A 21,650-nucleotide genomic window follows, 5' to 3' on the forward strand; every position below is an offset into this window, starting at 1 on the left:
TGACTGGCTCTTCCTTTGATCTCACCTGTGACTGGACTTTCTACGGTGGAGAAGGTACTGTAAGGTCTAATCAAGAAGTGGAACGTACTATTACAGGGGAGGACCCGGTCACTCGTTTGAATGCCCGTCATAAAGTAAGAGGCTTTCAAGTTGGTGTGCGACAAGTGTCTCCTTAATATCCATTTAGCTCGCACTGTCACAAGCCATCATCTGGCCTTAGAGCTCAGCCTCCTAACATAATGAGAAAGGCAGCGCAACTGCCCATATATCATTGTATAAAGAAAGAAAAAACATCGCATGGATGCATAACTGGGACGTATCCTCAGTGATGTACCCTGGGGTCATAGGATGTTTCGGGTCTCGCAACATCATACACCCTCGCCCAGGTGACCCAGCCGGGGCTGGCCAAGCCCCAACTTACGTCCCAGTAGCTACTAGGGGTGGGACAAAATATCGATACCCACGTTATCGCGATATTTCCACCCGCGATACGTTATCGATACACTGGCGCCAAGTATCGATATGTTTATTAATTTTTTTTTTTTTTTTTTTTAATAAACAGGCTAAAATATTATGCTGTGTGTGGTAGTTGAAACATAGTTTCAAGTTGACTTTATTTATGTTTGTAGTTGAAACAAAAACATAACTACTGTAGGCTACATGAATGGAAATGTTTGATCATTAATATCTACTTTTAGAAATTATATAGGTAGGTAGGTAGGTTATATAGGTTTTCTTGTTTTAATAGTAATAATAAAAAGACTTAATGTGTAACTTTTCCTCCGTGGTATCGAAAATGGTATGAGTGAGTGAGTGAACTCAGAGAGTTCATGTCAATTCTGCTAATAAATGCATAATACATGATTTTTTGCCTTCAGAGGTATTTTTTTCACTTGTTACACAGGTATCGTGATGTATCGTCTTCCAATATATCGCAGTATCGCAGTATCGCAGTATCGTGATATATCGTTATCGAGGGCCAAGTATCGTGACGATATCGTATCGTGAGCTACTCAGCGATTCCCACCCCTAGTAGCTACCCACGGTCAGCCCTATAGGGAGGGTCGAAGGTGGTCATGCGGTCAGGGCCACTCAATCCGCTGCTCCGGAACTACTCTGCCGGGACCGGGGGAGGGAGAGGGCTCTGGTACGTAGAGAAACCGGGCTCTGTGGGTTGCCACCCGGCCGGGTTCCTCCCTCGTCTCACCAGGTCTATGACCTGTGCGCTGCACCAGACTCCCCCGCTCCAAACATCTCATTCCGAGGTGATGGTATATGGACACCATGCAGTACCAGTACTTGGTGGCACTGCAGTCTCCACTTGCGGCTTGAATGGCCCTCCTAAAAGGCCTCTCGTGGGTTTTTGGGCTTCTTCCTCACGGAAGACGCAGGCTGGGGAGCTAACCCATACTGCTACCCGGGTGCCGTCCCTGTTCCGGCTGTCAACTGACTCTCCAGTAGTCACCAGTCTTTCCTGGTTGTCACGTAGTCTATTCCTATGAGTCACTGGCTAGGCCAGGCTAACTAATAAAGAAAGAAAAAACATCGCATGGATGCATAACTGGGACGTATCCTCAGTGATGTACCCTGGGGTCATAGGATGTTTCGGGTCTCGCAACATCATACACCCTCGCCCAGGTGACCCAGTATAAATATTAGGGATGTAACGACACCAAAAACTCAAGGTACGATAATATCACTATATAAAGTTCACTTCTCAATGCGATATTTATCACCGAAAATTTTCAAACAACATTGAGATTCAGTCCTCTGACATGTCCTATAATGTGTGTACAGCATTTTTTTGTATTCATAAAAAAAAAATCCTTTTGACTCAAAGTGATTCTGCTTTCTTTCTTTAATCAAATAAAAGTAGCCACCCATAACCTGAAATACTGCATGAAAAGTAATATGAAAGACACTGTCGTTGGCTATTGCCATGGAGATGGCTAGCCAACTAATTGCTACAGTCAAGTGGGATGAAAGTAACTATTAGTAGTATAGAAGTAGCTAAAGTAACATTAGCCTAATTGACAGTTTCGAGTGGAGCCTGGAAGAAGTAAATAGCCTCATCTGTAGTGTACGACTCCCCACGGAGGGATTTTAAGACACAAAAACTATGAAATGCGCCTGGGGGGAAACTGCTGCAGCTCTTGGTGCAGACGTACCTGTAGGCTATTGGCACCAACACCATGATAGAGAGGTCTTCTGACAGGTAACGTTAAGCTTATTATGTCCGTTAATTTATTATAATGTCAACTTGATTAGCTACTGTAGCTCAAGTGTATGTGTGTGTGTGTATATCTGTGCTTCAGCAGACGTCTCCCGACATTGCTTGCCTTGCATGCAAAGGATGACAGGAGTCTGTCTGCGCCCTCTGCAGCCGTTCTGTTTATACAATGAAAGATAGTAGTAGCTACACTAGCAAAATTAACCAGCAATATCTACCCATGTATTTCATCAGAGTCCCACAATGGTATCAAGACATTTTCTCTCCCGCAGTATCACGAAATTGACGATATTGTTAAACCCCTATTAAATATCCATAAAGAGCCTTTCTTCAGCTGAAACACATGAAACTATAGCGAAGGTTCAGTCAGGAAAACTATGTTTTGCATGCTTGGACCTGTAGAAGCTCTCATACCATCCTGCCACTCACACCTCTCACGCATGCTCACTCATAATTTCCTTGCTCTCATTTCCCGGGGCGTCAATTGAGATATCAGCTGTTCACATCTATCCAATAGCACAGCGACACACCTCCATTGGTAACCAATCATCTTGCTGCTGTCTTTTTATTAAACGTTTCTCTCTCTCTACTTCTGCTGAACTCGACGCTGCTCTCAACGCGCACCCATCTCCCCCTGTCTCCTCCAAGTCATCAGCCCTCACAGTGTGTCTGGACTGGACTCCACGGAGTCATCAGCCCTCATAGTGTCTGGACTGGACACTGGACTGGACTCCACGGAGTCATCAGCCCTCATAGTGTCTGGACTGGACACTGGACTGGACTCCACGGAGTCATCAGCCCTCACAGTGTGTCTGGACTGGACTCCACGGAGTCATCAGCCCTCATAGTGTCTGGACTGGACTCCACGGAGTCATCAGCCTTCACAGTGTCTGGACTGGACACTGGACTGGGCTCCACTGGACTGGACTCCACGGAGTCATCAGCCCTCACAGTGTCTGGACTGGACACTGGACTGGACTCCACTGGACTGGACTCCACGGAGTCATCAGCCCTCACAGTGTGTGGACTGGACACTGGACTGGACTCCACTGGACTGGACTCCACGGGGGCTTTCTCTTGCTGCTGCTCAGGCCTGGTGCCTTTCCATTACAACATCTCCCTGTAGAGTCTGAGCGCCAAACACTTCCTTGACAAGACTTAATTTCCCCTTGATCGTCTATATAATGAATAATAATCTTTAATTGATTCAGTTGTCTCTCCTGATTGAACTATTCATAGTATTCTGTTACACATCACCAAATGGCCATCTTGGTAGAAAAGTAACAGGTGATTGTAATAAAGTAACAGGGGAATAGAATTCAATGACAGCCACAGCCAATGAGCTGTGTGTATGGTAAAGGCCATTTTGGTAGGAAATGCATGTGACACCATAGGAATACTATAATTTGAATTGCATTGTATTATAGTATTTAATATTTGATTATGCTTATTATGCTTACCAACAAAAAACTCAAACTCTTGAAAGCAAACTTCTCAAATTTAAGATCATCTTGCAGTTAAAAAGATATGCCTCTAAATGTATTCATTTAAACATGCATTGTAGACAAGCAGTTATTTCAAAGCAGTTTCACTTGAACAGAAAAGCAGCTGGCAAATAAGGCATTTAGCCAAGGGCAGTAACCACTGTATGACCCCTTTACAGGTCACAGCTAGGGAGGAACATCCCCCAAGACCACCGAGAGCAGAACGGATTGCCTTAAGCCTAATTTATGCTTTGTCTGTCGACACTTTTGAAACCGTCGCTGACAGAAATGAGGGCTTGAGTCGACACTTTCAAGTGTCGGTGAGAGGTGTCTGCTACCTGGTGAAATTTCTAGTGTCGCTGACTACGTCACATAGTGTCGCGCAAGTCTGATTGGCTATATAGAAGGCATGTGCGCATGACTTCCTTGTTTTGGTTTTCACTCGATTGAAATGAATGAACGTGTCCCCGCTATTTTTATCAGCCTGTGCTTGATGTGTGACTTTGTGAAAATCACAAAGAACATCGTGACCAATTTCCCAGAGTGAGAGGAGGTGAGTTGTGTGGTTGTGTGTCATTATATGCGGCTGCAGCCAACGTGGTTTCACTGTGCATTCCCTCTCTTCTTTTGGCTGTCTGCACTTATAGCGTTCAAGTGTCCGAGGCGAACGTTCACTGAAGTATAAATGCAACACCATGAGCGACACTTTCTTTTACGTCTGCGACCATGCGCTGTGCGACATGTTCTAATAAGTATAAATTAAGCTTTATACGCCCTGATTATAGTTTACTCAGAGTGTAAGGCTGATTAAAGGTTTGCATTAGTTGATACTGTTTTTATACCATTAATGTTTTTTTTGACAATTCAAACCAACAAAGGTTTTGTTGCTACAGATAGCACAGTGTGTTAGAGTGCAGCGATGTTGTCAAACAGGTTTATCTGACTTACTGAGGGAAAAGGAAGTTTGTCCTGTTATGTTTATTTACATCACAATTGCTAGGTAAGTCATCTCTGCTAAGTGCTGCTAAGTGCATCTCTGCTAAGTGCGTGAGTGAGTTCTTAAAATTCCTAAAATAAAACATGTTTTGTGAACCTGTGTCTAAGAGACAAAACTACCCCGACCTTCACAGCTATAAAAAATTAAAATTAAAAATTAAAATCATTTTTTTACAGGTTAGGACATACCTGGTGCATGTCATGTGTTGGAGGTCGAAAGGAAACAGACAGACAGAACTCACTACTGCAGTATTTTGTTGTAGTTGGTAGTTTTGTGATGGATGTTAACCCACCTTGGAGCACTTTATGTGGTAGTGCAGATAGTCCCTGAAGGTGTGGATGAGGTTGATGGTGTTGTCTCTGGCGTTGGCATTGGTGTGACGAGGAAACAGCACTGGACACAGTGAGAGAACACAGACCGATGTCAGTCAGCTGGCTAACACTCCCAATTTTTTTTGCCAATATTGTGTTGCTGGTTTATGTTGCAATAAATAAATAAATAAATAAATAAACATGGTAGAAAATATGCAATTTGGAAATTGCAAGTCAAAATTGTGACTTCAATATTTTGAGAATTAATTGTTCAATTATCATTAAATTATCAGTAAAATAAAGAAACTTCTTAATCCATGTATTTAAGACATTGACAACTCTTATGTAGTATTTATAGCAGGCAAACAGAAGATACAGAGAAGCACTAAGTCAGTGCTTTCACACAGTATCCTTCGCCTGTACAGAAAAAAAGGCCCAGATTCACTGTACATTTTGTACAACTAGTGACTGTGATGTACAGTACCACCGTTGCCTGTGAATTCTTCTGTGCCGGCTTCGCAAACTGATCTTAGCCTGAGACTGCAATAACTAGTGTAACCGTGGTAACCTGGAGTTACGGTGGGTACTGACCGAAGGTGATGTATCCAATATTGTCCCCGACGGCCGCGTCTGTGTCCTTCAGCTCCAGTGGCGGCTCCCTGTGGCTGAACAGCACCTGGGGGGCTGTGTGGCTCGCTCGCCGGCCCTCCTTGAACTCCTGTGCATGGAAATATGTCGTGTGTTATTTATACCCTTCATTCATTGTAAAAATAAAAAATATCTACAAATGTTTCTCACACAACAGTGTCAACAGCAATAAAAACAGACAGACAACAACTACAAAAACTTGCAATACAACAGAATAATCGGGCGAACAGGAGGTTAGTGTCTCCAGCAGGTAAATGAAAGGGTTTGAATAAAGGTGCGGTAACACTTTAGTCCGCCTACGAGACTCTACAGAGTATTCATAACATTTCCACAGCTTATCAGGTGACATCCAACAATTCAGCTGTTTAACAGATGTTCAGATTAGACGTGACAATTCATGACATAATAACTACAATACATAATACTAGAAATTGCTTTATTTTCTCACGAATCGCAAATTGCAACAGCATTGTTTTTTTTTCTTTTAACAAAACACTTTATAGACTATAATGTCTGTGATTGAAATGTGTGCGTTTTTATTATTCATTTAAATATCGAGCATTATATAAGAATTAAAATCTCCTATTGTCAGCAGCATCGACTCGAGTGAAGTACACGCACACTTTTGATCGCTTCGTTCCATCTGTCATTTCTCTTTTTCTGCGTGCGCCGTGCTGCGGTCTCTCGGCTATACTATGTGTCTGCCTGCCTGCCTTCCTTCAGCGTGTGTGCATGTGTATCTGCTGTGTGCCCCGCCAAGCCCCTCCCCTCCCCTCCCCTCTCATCTCCTCTTCAGCCAGCGCCTCCTCGCTGGCAGCAGCAGCTGCTGTATCTCATCTGATGGGGAGCAACCCGGAAAGAGGATCTCTTTTCTCGTTCAGAAATCGCAAAAAAAAACACACATCATAGGCATGTCTTCCGGAGTTGGTGAGATAACGTGCAAGATAATGTTTATGTAGCAATTATAAATAGGAAATCTATTTTGTTAATTTCTCCAGTACCGATAAGAGAACCGCTAACGTTAAAGTTACTGATCCTCCGGTATTCGGCCCCGGGGCCCGTTTGATACTGGGTTTCGGTACACATCCCTATCAATGACTCACGGACTGTTTACAACCTGTTTTTCACCTTCAGCATGTGTGTGCATGTGGTGTATGTGGCAGCGTGGTGCATGGTGGCTGCATGGTGTGATGTTGTGTGACAATAAAGACAAGCATCCAGTTTCATATGAATCTGCATGCGTCTCTCTGACCTGCATGAAGACTTTGCCGATGATGACGTCGTCGTCGTCTTTGAACACTGTGCTGAACACCACTGTCACTCTGTCTTTCTTGGCCTCCACGTACCTGAGGAGATGACAGAGAGGCGCCAAAACCTGTCAGCAGGGTCAGACCTCCGGCAAATGTGGAATACCACAAAAGTGAAAAACATGTCCTTGAAGTAGAGTGTATAATCCCTGTCCCTGAGGCATCCGACATATTTCCATTACAAAGACCTTCTGTCACTTTGTGAGTTTAAGAAGTCACGGGATCTGGACAGGGAACTATATCTTTGGCTGGAGGCCACGGTAGCTGGCAGGTAATGAACCAGGTAATGAACCATGACCCATCCAACATTTAGCAGCATTTCTTATATCTGTGGCCTGAACCTGAACTGTTATCCAGGAACAAGCTAATGATATGAGTGTATCTCTTTCAAATTGGCACATAGTGCATGTTAAATTATATGACAGAATAATGGAGACAAATCTTCAGTTTAATAAACAAGTCCTTGGGCGCTATTTTGTTCAATAGCGATGCGGGCGCAGACACTGGCAATAATTCACGACGCTACCGCTCTAAGGCATGTCTACCTGGATGTTGGTCTATTTTGTGTATGAAGAGGTGATGTTGCAGGTGATGTTGCAGGTGATGTTGCAGGTGATGTTGCAGGCCGGCGCAGTTGTAAAGGAGGGTGGATTAACTAAAGAAATGCACATGGTTGTGCTGGGGGCTTGGTTTCATTATGGCCAATTACAGGAGCTGATTTCTATCCCTTTCTTTCCTAGCGGCGCAACCATCAGGAGCAATTTGGGGTTCGGTATCCGGAGGAGCCGGGGATAAAACCACCGACCTTTTATTATCCAAAGCGATTAGTGGACAACGCACTCTACCTCCTGAGCCACAGCCGCCTCCAGCTGTCTCTGTCTTATGTTGTTTGTCTCTTGTCTTTCATGTGGTGTACTGCATAACAACAAGTGCAGTGTTTAGAAAGTTTATTAAATGGGAGTGTTTAATTGATTACAGCTTGCATCGTCGCTGATCGTCAGCACGAAAATAGAGCCCTTTATGTCCAATTTTCATAACTTTCCCTGCATGTCCACGTTTCTTGTAGTTGTCCCATGAGATACCCAAACTCTGACTAAAGATCAAGCACATGAATGACTTCTTAGACAATATGAACATAGCCCTGCAACGGGTTTCACAGTGTAGCGGCCACCTACATGGACTCGTCGTCTCTGTAGTGGACCACGGCCCTCGACGAGTCCTCCCTGCCCTCCTCCTGGAACTTGAAGTATTTCTCAAAGACGGAGGCGAAGCAGTTCCTCTTCAGCATGCCGGCCTGGTGGATCACCTCCTCCTTATTGGCCGGTACAGCGTCCAGGTCAAAGAGGAGGGATACGTTGTAGCCTGAGGGGCCAAGAGAGAGAGAGAGAGAGAGAGAGAGAGAGAGAGAGAGAAGAGTAAGTCATATGAGAGCAGACTACGATTAATGGCCAGTCATAACTTTTTTATTTCACAATTTTCAATACAGAAACAAGTCTGGTACCACAAAATAACACAGAACTGGGGGGAGGAGCAGTGTTAACACTTAACAGTAAGAGTGTTGTTATTATTTCTTCTTCAAGAAGTTTTAGGTTAGAAGCTGCAACCTTCCACATCGGGATGACGGGGCCATAAAGCAGAAGGTGGAGCTTTGGAATCTGAATCAGCTCTTATAGCTTCAAAATCTTAAAACAGATCTGAGGTCAGCTGTCCAACAGTCTCAAGCCATTATTCGCAGCCATATATCCGTCACATAATGAAATAGTTATTTTTGAAAGAGGCAGTAAACAGGGGTGGGCAGAACTTACCGGCCTCTGTTGAAACCAGGAAATTCCCATAGACCCTCTTCAGCAGCTAAAATAAAAATAAAATAAAATAAACATCATTTGCATTGCACTTCGCTTCACCAAATTCATTACAAAGCACTTTACAGAAGAACCCTGAAACAAAGTCCAAAGAGAAAAACATAAGCAATTATAGGAAGTAGGGATGTTCATCAGTTATCGAAAATCGATAATTGATCGTTAAGGAATGGAATCGATCATGTGGAATTTTTATCGATTATTGTTATTATAAAAAAAATAAAAAATAAAAATAAAATGTTTTTTTTGTTTGCGGACTAGGTTTGGGTGGAATTCGTTCCTCCTCGCCCCACTCCATTGCACAGCCAACTAACGTGAGGTGGAGCTTCATAAAGTCTCTAGTTTTCTGGCTGGGCACGGGCCTTATGTGCCAACAAAACTGTTTTAAACATGGGGAATTCAGACCGGCATGCGCCGGGGACAGCAGAGTGTTGGAGAGGAGACACATTGAAATAAAGAGTTCATTGAGGAGAACACGTTGTCTTTCGTATTTTCTGCCATAGGCATTCATTTTGTAAAAAATTAAAATTAAATTAAATTAAAAAAATATTATTATTAATATGATCGATAATCGATAATTGATCGTTAATTTCCCCCGATTTTTGATTATGGAAAATTTTCAAAATGAACATCCCTAATAGAAAGGAATTAAAAGAAAGAATATAATAAGATATGGTCACAGGAAAGCAACACAACCATAAAATTACAGAAAAACAGAACTATAAAAGTTTGTATTAAGAAATTATTTAAAGGGTTATGTTGATCTTGCAGGCCTTAGCATTTGTTTATGTTTATTGCAGCAACATTGTCAAGTAGACAGACCAACAACTTTCATAAAGTCATGTCATAGTTGCATGCACCTGACAAACTGAACTGTTTGTTACAGTCTACTTACAGTCCACCTTAACTGGATGTGTGTGTGGAGTACTGTACTTAGGTAGTTTTTGAACAATGCAACTTCACTTCACTTGCACAAAACTTGTGCAGCCCATTCAGTAACTGGGGAATTTGTAAATTACTGTTATGACAAAACTGTTACTGTTAAAACAAAATGAAAATATGCTACCATTTGTTTACTGCTGGCCTTGGAACTAAAGTTTATAGTAGCCCGGTGGCCTGGCATGGCCTGCGATTTTTTTTTTTTTTTTGCAATATCGATACTTGGCGTCCAAATATGGATACAATATCGTCAGGCAAAATATCGCGATACTATGGTGTATCGATTTTTTCCCCCTCCCCTAATGGGCACTGCAGTAGTTTGTATCAAATCTACAAACCTTCAAGGATTTTCAAGGCCCGTGGGAACCTTGAACACCAGGAATGCAAAAGTGACAACCAACAGTGTCAATCAACAGCGATAAAAGCCTAACCTATTAGTCTGGAATGGACTCCGGCTTACAACAGTGTCAACGTCAATCTATATCAATAAAAAGCTGAAGCTGTCAGTCTGGAAGGGACACCAGTGTCAATCAACAGCAATAAAGCAAACAGACAACTACACAAACTTGTAGCACAACAAAAGAATAACAATCCGCACGGTGGAGAGGAGGTGGGCGTCTCCAGCAGGTAAATGTAGGGCTGAGGGTTCATGGGGCCTCCTAATGGCTACCTGCCTGTCTGGAATGGACTGACACGTACTAACCTACCTATGAGTGTGGATATAGCCTGAGGCAGAATGAGTAGAAATATGCAAATCACACTCGGGTATGGGGAAAATGTACCTCTTACATAATGTATGGCCATATTAAATCGACCAACCCCCCCCCAATTCTGTTGTTGTTTTTTCAACAAAAATTGGATGACTTGGCCAGTCTCAGTTTCTCAAAGTGAACACCAAGTTGTGAGCTTAGGTTACGTAAGGGTCCCACGCAAGACCGACACCCCAAATCGAAAACGTAATCATTTCTCTAGGCCTATTTTACAATTAGAATTTTTTTTAAGTTACTACAATAATGAGGTCTACTTTAGATTTTCTTAATTAGGCCTACGGTGATCAATTTCAGCTAATTTATGGAAAAAGTCTTCAATATTCCATGTGTTACAGTTGCCTACATTTTTATTACCAAATTCCATGATTCTGTCTGTTTTTTTCTGCATTGTGGAAATCATATGGCCCTAAGAATTAGGCTTGAAAAACAAAAGGGATGAAAACAAATGACCAGTTCCCAGTTATAAAGGAATGCCCCAATAGTTCAGTGATGATGTCCCTGATGACATCATCAGTGATGTCATAAATTCACTCACTCACTCACTCACTCACTCACACACACACACGGCTATAGTTCAGTGATGATGTCACTGATGACATCACTGACTGATGATGTCATCAGTGATGATGTCATCAGTCTGAGGCTCACGAGAGAGACTGAGGAGGCTCACGAGAAAGACTGAGGGAGAGAGAGGAGAGGGAGAGAGATGAGAGGGAGGGAGAGAGAGACTGAGGGAGAGAGGGGGGGAGAGAGACTGAGGGAGGGAGAGAGAGAGGGAGACACTGTGCGCGCGCCAATAGGGCAGGCAAGGCCACACAGCAGCCGAGCTGCGGACAAGGCCGTGCAGCGGCCGAGCCGCGAATGCGAGCTGCAGAACGGGCGAGTCCGCGCAGCGGGCGAGCCTAGGAATCAAGCGCGCGAGATGCCTAGTTACACAAATGGGAACCTTGACGCCATCAACTGAGCATAATAAAGATATTTGTCTGGATTTATGCTTCATTATACTCTCAAACTTGACAATGATTTACAATAGAATGTGCTTTATTGCCAGAAAGCAAACAAAAGCCCTTTAACAGTAACGCTCTGTACGCTGCTACATCCTCTCCTGCTTTCCAAGTAGACTCTCCACAGGCCCAACATCTGAATGCCACACTGTTGAATCTCGTCCACTCATCCGTCCACACTTGTGGAGTTTGAGAAAACAAGGAGGGCAGCTTCTGGCCGGCAGCCAAGACACTCACGCAGCCGCTGCTGGGTCGCAGTCAGCACTTCCTCTCCCGGGGTGAGTCACAGAGCGCACTTCCTGTTTCGACCAGAGGCCTCGGCAGCTGCTTTCTTCCTTACATGGCAAGACTTGTGGCAGCATGTGTGTGTGTGTGTGTGTGTGTGTGCGTGTGCGTGCGTGCGTGCGTGTGTGTGTCTGTGTATGTATGTGTGTGTGTGTGTGTGCGTGCGCAGAGAACGATCCTGAGACATATTCCGCTTTTTTTTTCTTTTTTGCGACTTTATTATCTCAGGTTTACACAGTCCAAGGTTTCCCCTACTATACCATTATGAGGCTTAGATGCAGCAGCAGCACCCAAGCTGTTTTAGGCACCACCTACAGTAAGCCCAATGAATGGCTCAGTAAGGCTCAGTAAGCCCAATGAATGGCTCAGTAAGGCTCAGTAAGCCCAATGAATGTGAAATCAATGTTGGCCCTCAGTGGACTACTTTAGCATTTTGTCTTCAAGCTTTTTGGGCGTGGTTTATTTCTATCTGCTCTGGCTTTTCTACACAGATGTGGTCATAATAATAATAATGGTCCGAAATGATGTGAAATGCTTTGTGGGCCAGGTGCTGTGTCCAAAAGGCCAGGGAAAAGCCTGCAGTCATATGAAAGCAGACAGAACGCAACTCAACAATCAACCGCAAGGTTTTCGTCTTTCAGCTAAAGCCCAGCCCAACTGTGGGAGGAGCAACATTCAACCAGACTCCCATTTTTGTTTTTGCATGTTACTACACTAGTAGCCCACTGAACATTATCAAATAGATATGACTTGTTCATGACAATGCAAATGTAGTAAACTGTATGAGAGTGCATGTTTGTGTCTAAATAAATAATGTGTACGTGCGCAACTGCGCATGTGTTTGAGGATGTGAAAAACCACGTTTAAATTTAAAAGCCACAACAGCTTATTGTGGGAGGCGCCGGTGTAATAATAGCCAAACTAAAATCTGTCAGTTGACCATGCGTGTGTGTGTGTGTGTGTGTCATCATGCAAGGGCACACTCATACTATCACTAATAGTGGCACATCAAAGACATTTTCCAGAGTGTGTGTGTGTGTGTGTGTGTGTGTGTGTGTGTGTGTGTGTGTGTGTGTGCGCGTGTGTGTGTGCGTGTGTGTGTGTGTGTGTGTGTGTGTGTGTGTGCGCGCAGGGTTTTTCCTTTCCTCAAAATGAGGTGGAGGTGCAGTACTAGAACCCGATGGCCCCGACCGATACGGAATTTTTGAGACCGACACCAATATGACTTTTTTCGCTGACCATTTAAATAAAGAAGCAACCATCTGTAGGTGATAAGAACATTTCTTTAAGAAGGGCATTTTTAAGATGGCCATTTCTTAAATGTAGAGATAACATCAATCGTTGTGTAATAAGTTTGCCTGTCCATCGCATTATAAGTTTAGTTAGTTTAATTTCCCCCTGCTGCCCTGGTCGCCGCTCCACCCTCTGCCGATCTGGGGAGAGCCGTAGACTAGCACCATGCTTCCTCCGACACATGTGCAGTTGCCAGCCGCTTCTTACGCACACGTAATTCACACCAGTTCCCTTCCGCCCCGACCAGAGGAGGTGCTAGCGCAGCGACAAGGACAGGGTATGCACACCCACTGGAACATGCCCCCTCAATCGGGAATGAGTGTCAAAATGAGTGTCAAGTTCCTCCCTGAGCAGCAGGTGTCAGTTATCTAGGCTGATTACTGCATTCAAGCTCAGTCTTGGGTCAGAGGGCGTGACCCCACAGTGACTTCTGCCTCTGTGACATCACATGCATACCCTCTATACCCGCAATCCAGCTTCCCATCTGCAGAAACAGCCAATCGTGCCTGTATGGACGCCCAACCAAGCCGGAGGTAACATAGGGGCGCAAAGCTGTGACCGTCGTGTTGGTAGGCAGGGAATCTACCGCTACACTACCCGGACGCCGAAGTTTAGTTTGTTCTCTCTAATCTCCGTGAACTCACCGTAGTTGGTATTTACAGACTGACCCCGAACGCACCAGAGCTGCCATGCTCACACATTACAGATGTTACTCTTTTCATTTTGGCCACTTCTCTGCTGCACTGTTGTGGCAGCAGTGAGGTGGGCTTTTGTAATGAACAAAGAAAACATTGAAAAACATATTGAAACAACAACTTTGACTGCTGTGGCAGTAACAGCAACTTGGCCAAAGGAAATGAATAACAACTGTATTACCAGCTGACTCAGCTGACAAGGTATAGAAGTAACTACGTGGTTAGCTAGTTCGCTAATGTAACAAATGAGTAACGTTATGACACGCTTGTTGTCACGGAGAGTAAAAGATGGGGACTCAACTCAACAGACTTAACCACCCCCGCACCATTGTCTGCTGAGCTCCAGTAAGTTTGACTTTACTCTGGAAAATTGCAGCTCTTTTCTTCCTCTTCGGCAGTTGTGGCAGGCAGAGCCTTTTCCAGTGCACTGTGCTGATTACGATACAGCGCCACCCGGCCACCTGGTCAGGTAATAACGCATTTGCACTTACAAATGACAGAGAAGAACGACACCCGAACTGGAGGAGGTGGGACAAAATTTGACGGAGGCGCCAGCCTCATAAATTCTCTATGCAGGAAAAACCCTGAGTGTGTGTGTGTGTATGTGTTTGTGTATTTTGTCCCGCACCTCGTCTGCCCCATGCTCCTGCAGCTCCTTGTAGAACTTCAGGGAGATGCTGACCATCACCTTGGTCTTCTCCCCATTGGGATTAGAGATGTGGTACAAGACGCCATCGAAATCTACAGCAGAGAGGAACATCGTTAAAGACTACAGGTGATTAATGACGGACACTAAAGCCATGAATGTAAAACATGTTGACAGGAGGATCTATGAGAAGCTGAATAACCTCTGCTAGATAGTACCATGTTCCTCAAGCCTTCCTCCAGCTTAAAGAGTAACTAAAAACCAAACCAAAATCTGTTTAAAACCTCACATTGAATGATGAAACGCACAATACTGAAATTGCCATCTACTATTGGCTGATCTTTTGGGCCAGGTGAGGTCACTTAAGAGCACAAAAGGTGATGACATCACCACAATCTTTGGTGCCAAGCGATTCAAATTAGAGTACAAGTGGTGACATCACCTGGCGCCAAAGATCAGACAATAGCAGATGCCACTTTCAGTCATGCATGCCTTTTATATAAAGGCATAATATAAGTATAATATTCCAGTAAATACTGTCATGAGGAAAGAAAAGGAAGAAATATGTGTTCACTGCAAACTAACGGGTGTTCAGAGTCCAAAAAGGCTGAATAATGCATCACATCCCCAAGTATAACTCCCTGATCTAAATACGCAACGTTACTTGACACCGAAAAACCGGTGCATAATTTTGATGTGGCACTGGTTACTTCACTTCAAATAGCATCATTAATTAAGGACAATAATCACCTTTTACAAAGTCAAAATATAAAAAGCTATGTATGAGAAGGTGTTGTGCAAGGTGGCAGGCATATACTGTATCTCCTCACCTGCAAACGTCACCTCAACTGCCTCTGGCTTGGTTCTGCAAGGAGAAAACACAATCTAATGTCAATAATCAAGGAAAATCTGTTGTGGAAAGGTCACCCGCTATATACAACTGACAGGTACCCACTGACAAACCCACTCTTATTATTAGCAGATGCAAGGAAACTAAGATTTCAAAGACAACGCAACACAGATAAGAGAAACAGTCACAGACAGGATTAAGGAAAGGATTTTTTAAACGCGTGTTCTTAAAAGTGATTCAAAAGATGAAACAGAATCAGCTAGTCAGGTAGCCTCAGGTAGGGCATTCCAGAGTCTTGGAGCTCGGACAGTGAAAGCCTGATTGACTTTAGTCACTAGTCGGGACTAGGGATGTAGGTACTACCGGTACTACCCCCGAACCGCGGTACTATTGCTGTAGAACAGGTTCTATACTAAGATTTAAAAAGCCCCGGTACTTTTCCGACCGCTGCTATGACTGATAATGGTCAATATGAGCCTGTCTCTTTAAGAAATGCGCTGGAGTGAGTGACGTCATATCCACATGTCAAGCGGTGAGGAAAAGAGTTTGAGGAAAAAAAGCAGCTGAGCACTGAGCAGACCCGCGCACATTAAAAGCAAACTAGCAAAGTAGGCTATGGCTAAACACAAAGCCTCTCCCAGCCCAGTTAGTAGCAGCAGCCAGCCGATCTACTATGAATCACCTCATTCAATGGAAAGGAATTGCTTCAAAATGTCCCCATTCGATGGGGTGGAGTAGATCGGGTGCAGCAGCTGTGCCCTTTCACAGTTTACATCTAACGTTATGTAGGCTACTTTCACGCATACTTCAGTCAGGGTTATCGACAGTCCATATTATTGCCTCTGCACGTTTCCCGACGCTACAGTGAGAAAATGCGCTCGTTAACTAACGTTACAGCGGACTCCGCTGTACTAACGTTACAGCGGACTCCGCTGTACTAACGTTTACAGCGGACTCCGCAGTAACGTTAGTTAACGAGCGCTCACTGTAGCGTCGGGAAACGTGCAGAGGCAATAATATGGACTGTCGATAACCCTGACTGAAGTATGCGTGAAAGTAGCCTACATAACGTTAGATGTAAACTGTGAGTAATACTGCCTGAATGCCCCACCCATGACAAGAAGTGCTAAACTGGAAGTTGAGATTACTGAGTATAAACAATTTAGAGACATCAGCCCTGCAGAGGATCCCCTGGCATGGTGGAAGCAACACCAGACAGACCTGCCCATCTTAGCTCAGTTTGCTAGACAATATCTCTGTATTCCAGCATCAAGCTGTGCATCTGAACGTGTTTTCAGTACTTCTGGGAATATCTGCAGTCCAACAAGATCTAGACTGACCGAGGAACATGTTGACACCCTCGTTTTCTTGGCTAGGAACCTGAAGAAGACATTGGGATGGGAGGGACTGAGTGAGTAAACTGAGAGTCAGCCAAACAGTGAGTCTGTCTACCACCCATAGGAGAACTAGGGTTTAGACTGAGTAGGCTGGGGGACAGAATGGGAATATGAAGCCAGTTATGCTGCTTGTTGAAGAAAAAAAGATTTGAGTTTCTGCTGCTATAGTGTTTTATTATATTATTATTTATTTTATTTATTTTATTTATTTTACTTATTCCCATTTCCCACTGTTCAAAAGATTTGTGTCATGTTACTGAGTGTGTACTTATTTGACAAGTAAAAGTTAGACAGAATTTAAATGCCACCAATTATTTATTTATTGTTGTTATTGGTGTTTCTCTGAGTTTTTGCTGCTATAGGCTAGTGTTTTATGGTCATTTTATTTTCACTGGCATTACTTTATTTTACTTACCGGTATTCTCACTGCTCAAAAGGTTTGTTTTGTTCAGCATTTAAATGCCACACCAATTTATTGGTGTAATTGTTCCCAAACTCTTAAAATAAAGCCAAATCTTGACATTGGACAGTTTCACTTTTTTTTTACAAAAAGTATCGAAAAGTATCGAAAAGTATCGAAATACAAATTGGTACCGGCACCGAAACAGAAATTTAGTACCGCTACAACCCTAGTCGGGACTAGTCGGGACATCCAGGAGGGCCCCACCACCTGGGTACCTCAGGCTGCACACAGGCTCATAAGGTCTCTAAGAGTCTCCTTATATGAGCCTGTACACAGCCTGAGGTCCTCAGGTGGGTGTTCAGTATTGAGGTGCAAGACCCTTTGGAGCCTTAAAGGTTAATCATAAAGACAATGGGCATGTCTCTTGGAGTTGGACAGAAGCCTAGCAGCAGCATTTTGGACTAGTTGCAAGCGGGAAATGGATTTTGACAAGATTAGATAAATGTAAGTTCAAGTTAAGTTCAAGTTATCCTTTATTGTCCCCGCGACCCCTTGGGGAAGTTCAGGCTCTGCATTTGACCCATCCTCGACTATAAACCTTCCTAGAACTAGGAGCAGTGGGCAGACGCAGTGCAGTGCCCGGGGATCAACTCCAGTTCAATTGCCAGCGCCTTGGTCAGGGGCAGTGACAGGAGTTTTTTAACCCTAACATGCATACATCAGTACTATGACCGCGCATGCGAGAGGGATCTAGTATTCCTATAATATTCCTACAGTATTCCTACAGTATTGCTATAATATTCATATAGTATTTTTTTTTACAGTGTAATTCAACAGCTACATACATGTCTTTGATGGATGACCTTCTCCAGAAATAGATAGAAAGGAAAAGTTAAGTTAAGTTATCCTTTATTTATCCTGGGGAAATTCATCCTCTACATTTGACCCATCCTCTAGTACTAGGAACCTTCCTAGAACTAGGAGCAGTGGGCAGCCGCAGTGGGCAGCCGCAGTGCAGCGCCTGGGGACCAACTCCAGTTCTTTTGCCAGTGCCTTGGTCAGGGGGCACTGACAGGAGTATGAACCCTAACATACATGTCTTTGATGGTGGGAGGAAACCGGAGCACCCGGAGAAAACCCACACGAACATGGGGAGAACATGCAAACTCCACACAGAAAGGACCTGGGATGGACCGGGGTTCAAACCTGGGACCTTCTTTCTGTAAGGCAACAGTGCTAACCACTGAGCCACCACTACATTTCAGAGTGAAATATTGTACTTTTTACTCCACTACATTTATTTGACAGCTTTAGTTACTAGTTACTTTGCAGAGTTAGATTATTAATAAATTATAAATCAACCAATACATTATGATGTATTTTTTAGGTTAAGCTACCCAAGCGATTAAAATTAGCTCCACCTTTACCAGCTGCAACATTAAAGTGATGAACACATTAAAGGGATAGTTCTGTTTGTTTGAAGTTGGGTCCTATGAGGTACTCTCATACAGTCAGTGCACTGGGTAAAGCACTCTGGATGCATCACACACCAAGATAGGAGAACTGCACTCCAGCTGCAGCAGGCACAGAGAGCTGTCTGCTGAGTGTGAAGGGGGTCATGAGCAAAAATGTAAAAAACAACAGAAAAAATACATTAAATGCTTCCATACTGCTCACCTGGCATAATGCAAGTCTCCACAAGCCCTGAGATGCTAAGTTGACTTGAAAAGATGTCATGTACACCCTGTTTTTAGCTGAAATCGTCACTGGAGCTAGCAGCTGAAATTACAACAACTAGGGTACAACCTTGCTATAGTGACGATTTTAGCTAAAAACAGGGTGTAAATTCAGGGTGTAAATTACATATTTTCAAGTCAACTTGGCATTTTCAGGGCTTGTGGAGACTTGCATTATGCCAGGTGAGCAGTATGGAAGTACTTTAGTTATTCTTTCTGTTGTTTTTTACGTTTTTGCTCATGGCCCCCTTCACACTCAGCAGACAGCTCTCTGTGCCTGTTGCAGCTGGAGTGCAGTTCTCCTATCTCGGTGCACGATGCATCCAGAGTGCTTTACCCAGTGCACTGACTGTATGAGAGTACCTCATAGGACCCAACTTCAAACAAACAGAACTATCCCTTTAATGCATCAATGATTATAGCCCAATAACATGACAGATGATTCTGAAACGGGCCATTCTGCATAATGACTACTTTTACTTTGGTGATACCTCAAGTATGTTTTGATGCTAATACTTTTGTACTTTGACTTGAGATTTTGAATGCAGGACTTTTACTTCTAACAAAGTATTTTTTACACTAAAGTATTTTTTTTACACTGTGGTTTTGCTACTTTTACAATTGGATACTAAGTTCTTCCACCACCTTAATTACATGCAGGTTTCTGATCACTTCTTTGGTATTGACTATGAATAATGTGTGGCATTGGCTGGTGCTGTAGCAACTTGTCCAAGCTGTGAATACTGTTCTTCTTCTTGCACCAGGCGGCCGACTTGACTCGACTTGATCACTGGAATGCGGAAGCTGGAGACATGGGCGATGGCTAGCATACAGTAGCCCGCCGTGTCATTGGTTTTGCTTTACAAACTGCAATGTATTGTCGATATCGATAACCACTTCATCTGTCTGTACACATTTCATGTTTATACATCGTCATTAATCGTGAATGATCAAAGTAACACCAGTTAGGAGGAGCAGTGTCTCTTAACGTTATCTCACAGGTCAGCTTGACAGATCGAGTAGCAGTGACGGCTCAATTGAGGTTTAATGGGAAATTATTACTTAGATTATATTGATTCGTCTACTCTCAACATAACGAGAGGCACAGATGGACACGTCTGCCAAATTAAGTTAGCAAAACAGCCGGATAGCTGGTTTAGCAGCATTACAGGCGATTCAGACACACCCCACCTTTCAGGCAAATCAGCCACCACGACATAACGTTAGCGCCCATATGCGGCTGTGTTTCATTTAATACACACAATACGGTCGTCTGGGTTGCTCGTACGCTGCCGTAAACATTCATGAGCACAAATCTCCCATGCAACATCTAATCCAGCCGTCATCTTTTGGGAAATATGATGAGGAAGCTAGCTGACGTTTAGCAAAGCTGTTAGCCCGGTTAGCCTGGAACAATGATTTCTCACCCGTTGGATGCGCCGTCAAACTTCAACGTCAGCGTCTCTTCTATAATCCGGTTGTTGATTTCTAACAGAATCATTGCAGCGGACGCAGATGTGGAGAAGGGGGGATGATCGGGATGATTGTATACGATTTTGCCTCTTTGTGTCAAATTCTGCAAATTTTTCCTTCCTTGACAGACCGCTTCCGTCGAGGCTTCCGCCTGTCGCTTCCGCGTATTTCACACTCAGGACCCCAAAGGGGTGCCGGGCTGATTGCCTGTAATAAATTTGTAACAACCTGTTTATCAAATTGAATCTCATGTGTTTTGTATTCCTATCATTTAAAAATAATGCTTTCATGATATAAGCATATATTCGATTATGAAGAGCTAGAATATGCGATGAAGTTGAACACACAGGGAGGGAGGGAGGGAGAGAGAGAGAGAGAGAGAGAGAGAGAGAGAGAGAGAGAGAGAGAGAGAGAGAGAGAGAGAGAGAGAATCCATCTTGGTTTTGGATTAAATTGTCATTTGCAAACCAGTGTGGCACATCTCCACTCAACCATGAAAACCTAAAATAAAAAATAGCCTATATAAAAAAAAATATCCACATACCTATGTGAACAACACTGAAACACACAATACCAGATTGTACACTGTAAGGGGAGAGTGGGGTGATTCAATATCATTTTAATAGTCATAGTGAGCAATCATATTACAAATGAGGAATTTGTCTTTGTGCGATCACAGCAATAGCAGAAGATGGAGCAAACAGAAAACAATCTCAAATTATAAATTATAAAGTGCAAAGTAAAAGTCCTTTATAGTGATATAATGGGGTCCATGTAACATGTCCATGTAAAATGTCCAGTAAGTCATTTAAGTGATAGCCTACAGTAGCCTACATAATGGGGGGTCTTTCTGTGGATTGATATGACTGGAACAGATCAGAACTGTGTGCATTCAGAGCAATGGTCTGCTATAGGCAGCAGCAGTTTGCTATACAGAGATAATATACATAGAATGCCATGATTGACCAATCAGATGAGTAACCAATTAAACAAAGCTTGTAATTAGCCATGCCGTTTTCAGGCCAGGTGGAATTCTGTTTGAATGGTAGGAGGGCCAGACGCATCTGCCAGAGCAAATAAAACATGGGCTCGCAGATTTGTCAGGTTCCCAGGTTAATAAATTCAGGAAACACCCATCATTTCTATCTGGTGGTGATGGAGAGAAGCACAAAGTATTTATTAACATTTTGTATTTGACCTTTATTTATACAGACGCATATATACTGCTGTGTGTTGTTTATGTGCTAACTGTCTACTACAACTGTGTGCTGTCCTGTACATACTGTAACTGTATGATTTTTGTTGTATAGTGCTGTGTGCTGT

General features: G+C 43.4%; 1 protein-coding gene across 1 annotated transcript in view; it reads right to left on the bottom strand.

The window, feature by feature from the left end:
- arpc2 (actin related protein 2/3 complex, subunit 2) overlaps positions 1–20,492 on the bottom strand; it is a 32,538-nt gene extending 12,046 nt beyond the window's left edge. The window contains exons 1-8 of the mRNA XM_083632681.1: positions 20,282–20,492; positions 15,299–15,333; positions 14,451–14,563; positions 8,783–8,828; positions 8,153–8,339; positions 6,923–7,016; positions 5,614–5,740; positions 5,004–5,104 (exon numbers count right to left, since the gene is read on the bottom strand). Coding sequence (XP_083488807.1) covers positions 5,004–5,104; positions 5,614–5,740; positions 6,923–7,016; positions 8,153–8,339; positions 8,783–8,828; positions 14,451–14,563; positions 15,299–15,333; positions 20,282–20,355 — 777 coding nt within the window. The 5' untranslated portion in view covers positions 20,356–20,492. The remainder of the gene's footprint in view (positions 1–5,003; positions 5,105–5,613; positions 5,741–6,922; positions 7,017–8,152; positions 8,340–8,782; positions 8,829–14,450; positions 14,564–15,298; positions 15,334–20,281) is intronic.
- Positions 20,493–21,650: the final 1,158 nt, after the last annotated feature.

The sequence above is a fragment of the Poromitra crassiceps genome (assembly GCF_964638095.1).
Source record: "Poromitra crassiceps genome assembly, chromosome: 3".
In the NCBI taxonomy this organism is placed as follows: domain Eukaryota; kingdom Metazoa; phylum Chordata; class Actinopteri; order Beryciformes; family Melamphaidae; genus Poromitra; species Poromitra crassiceps.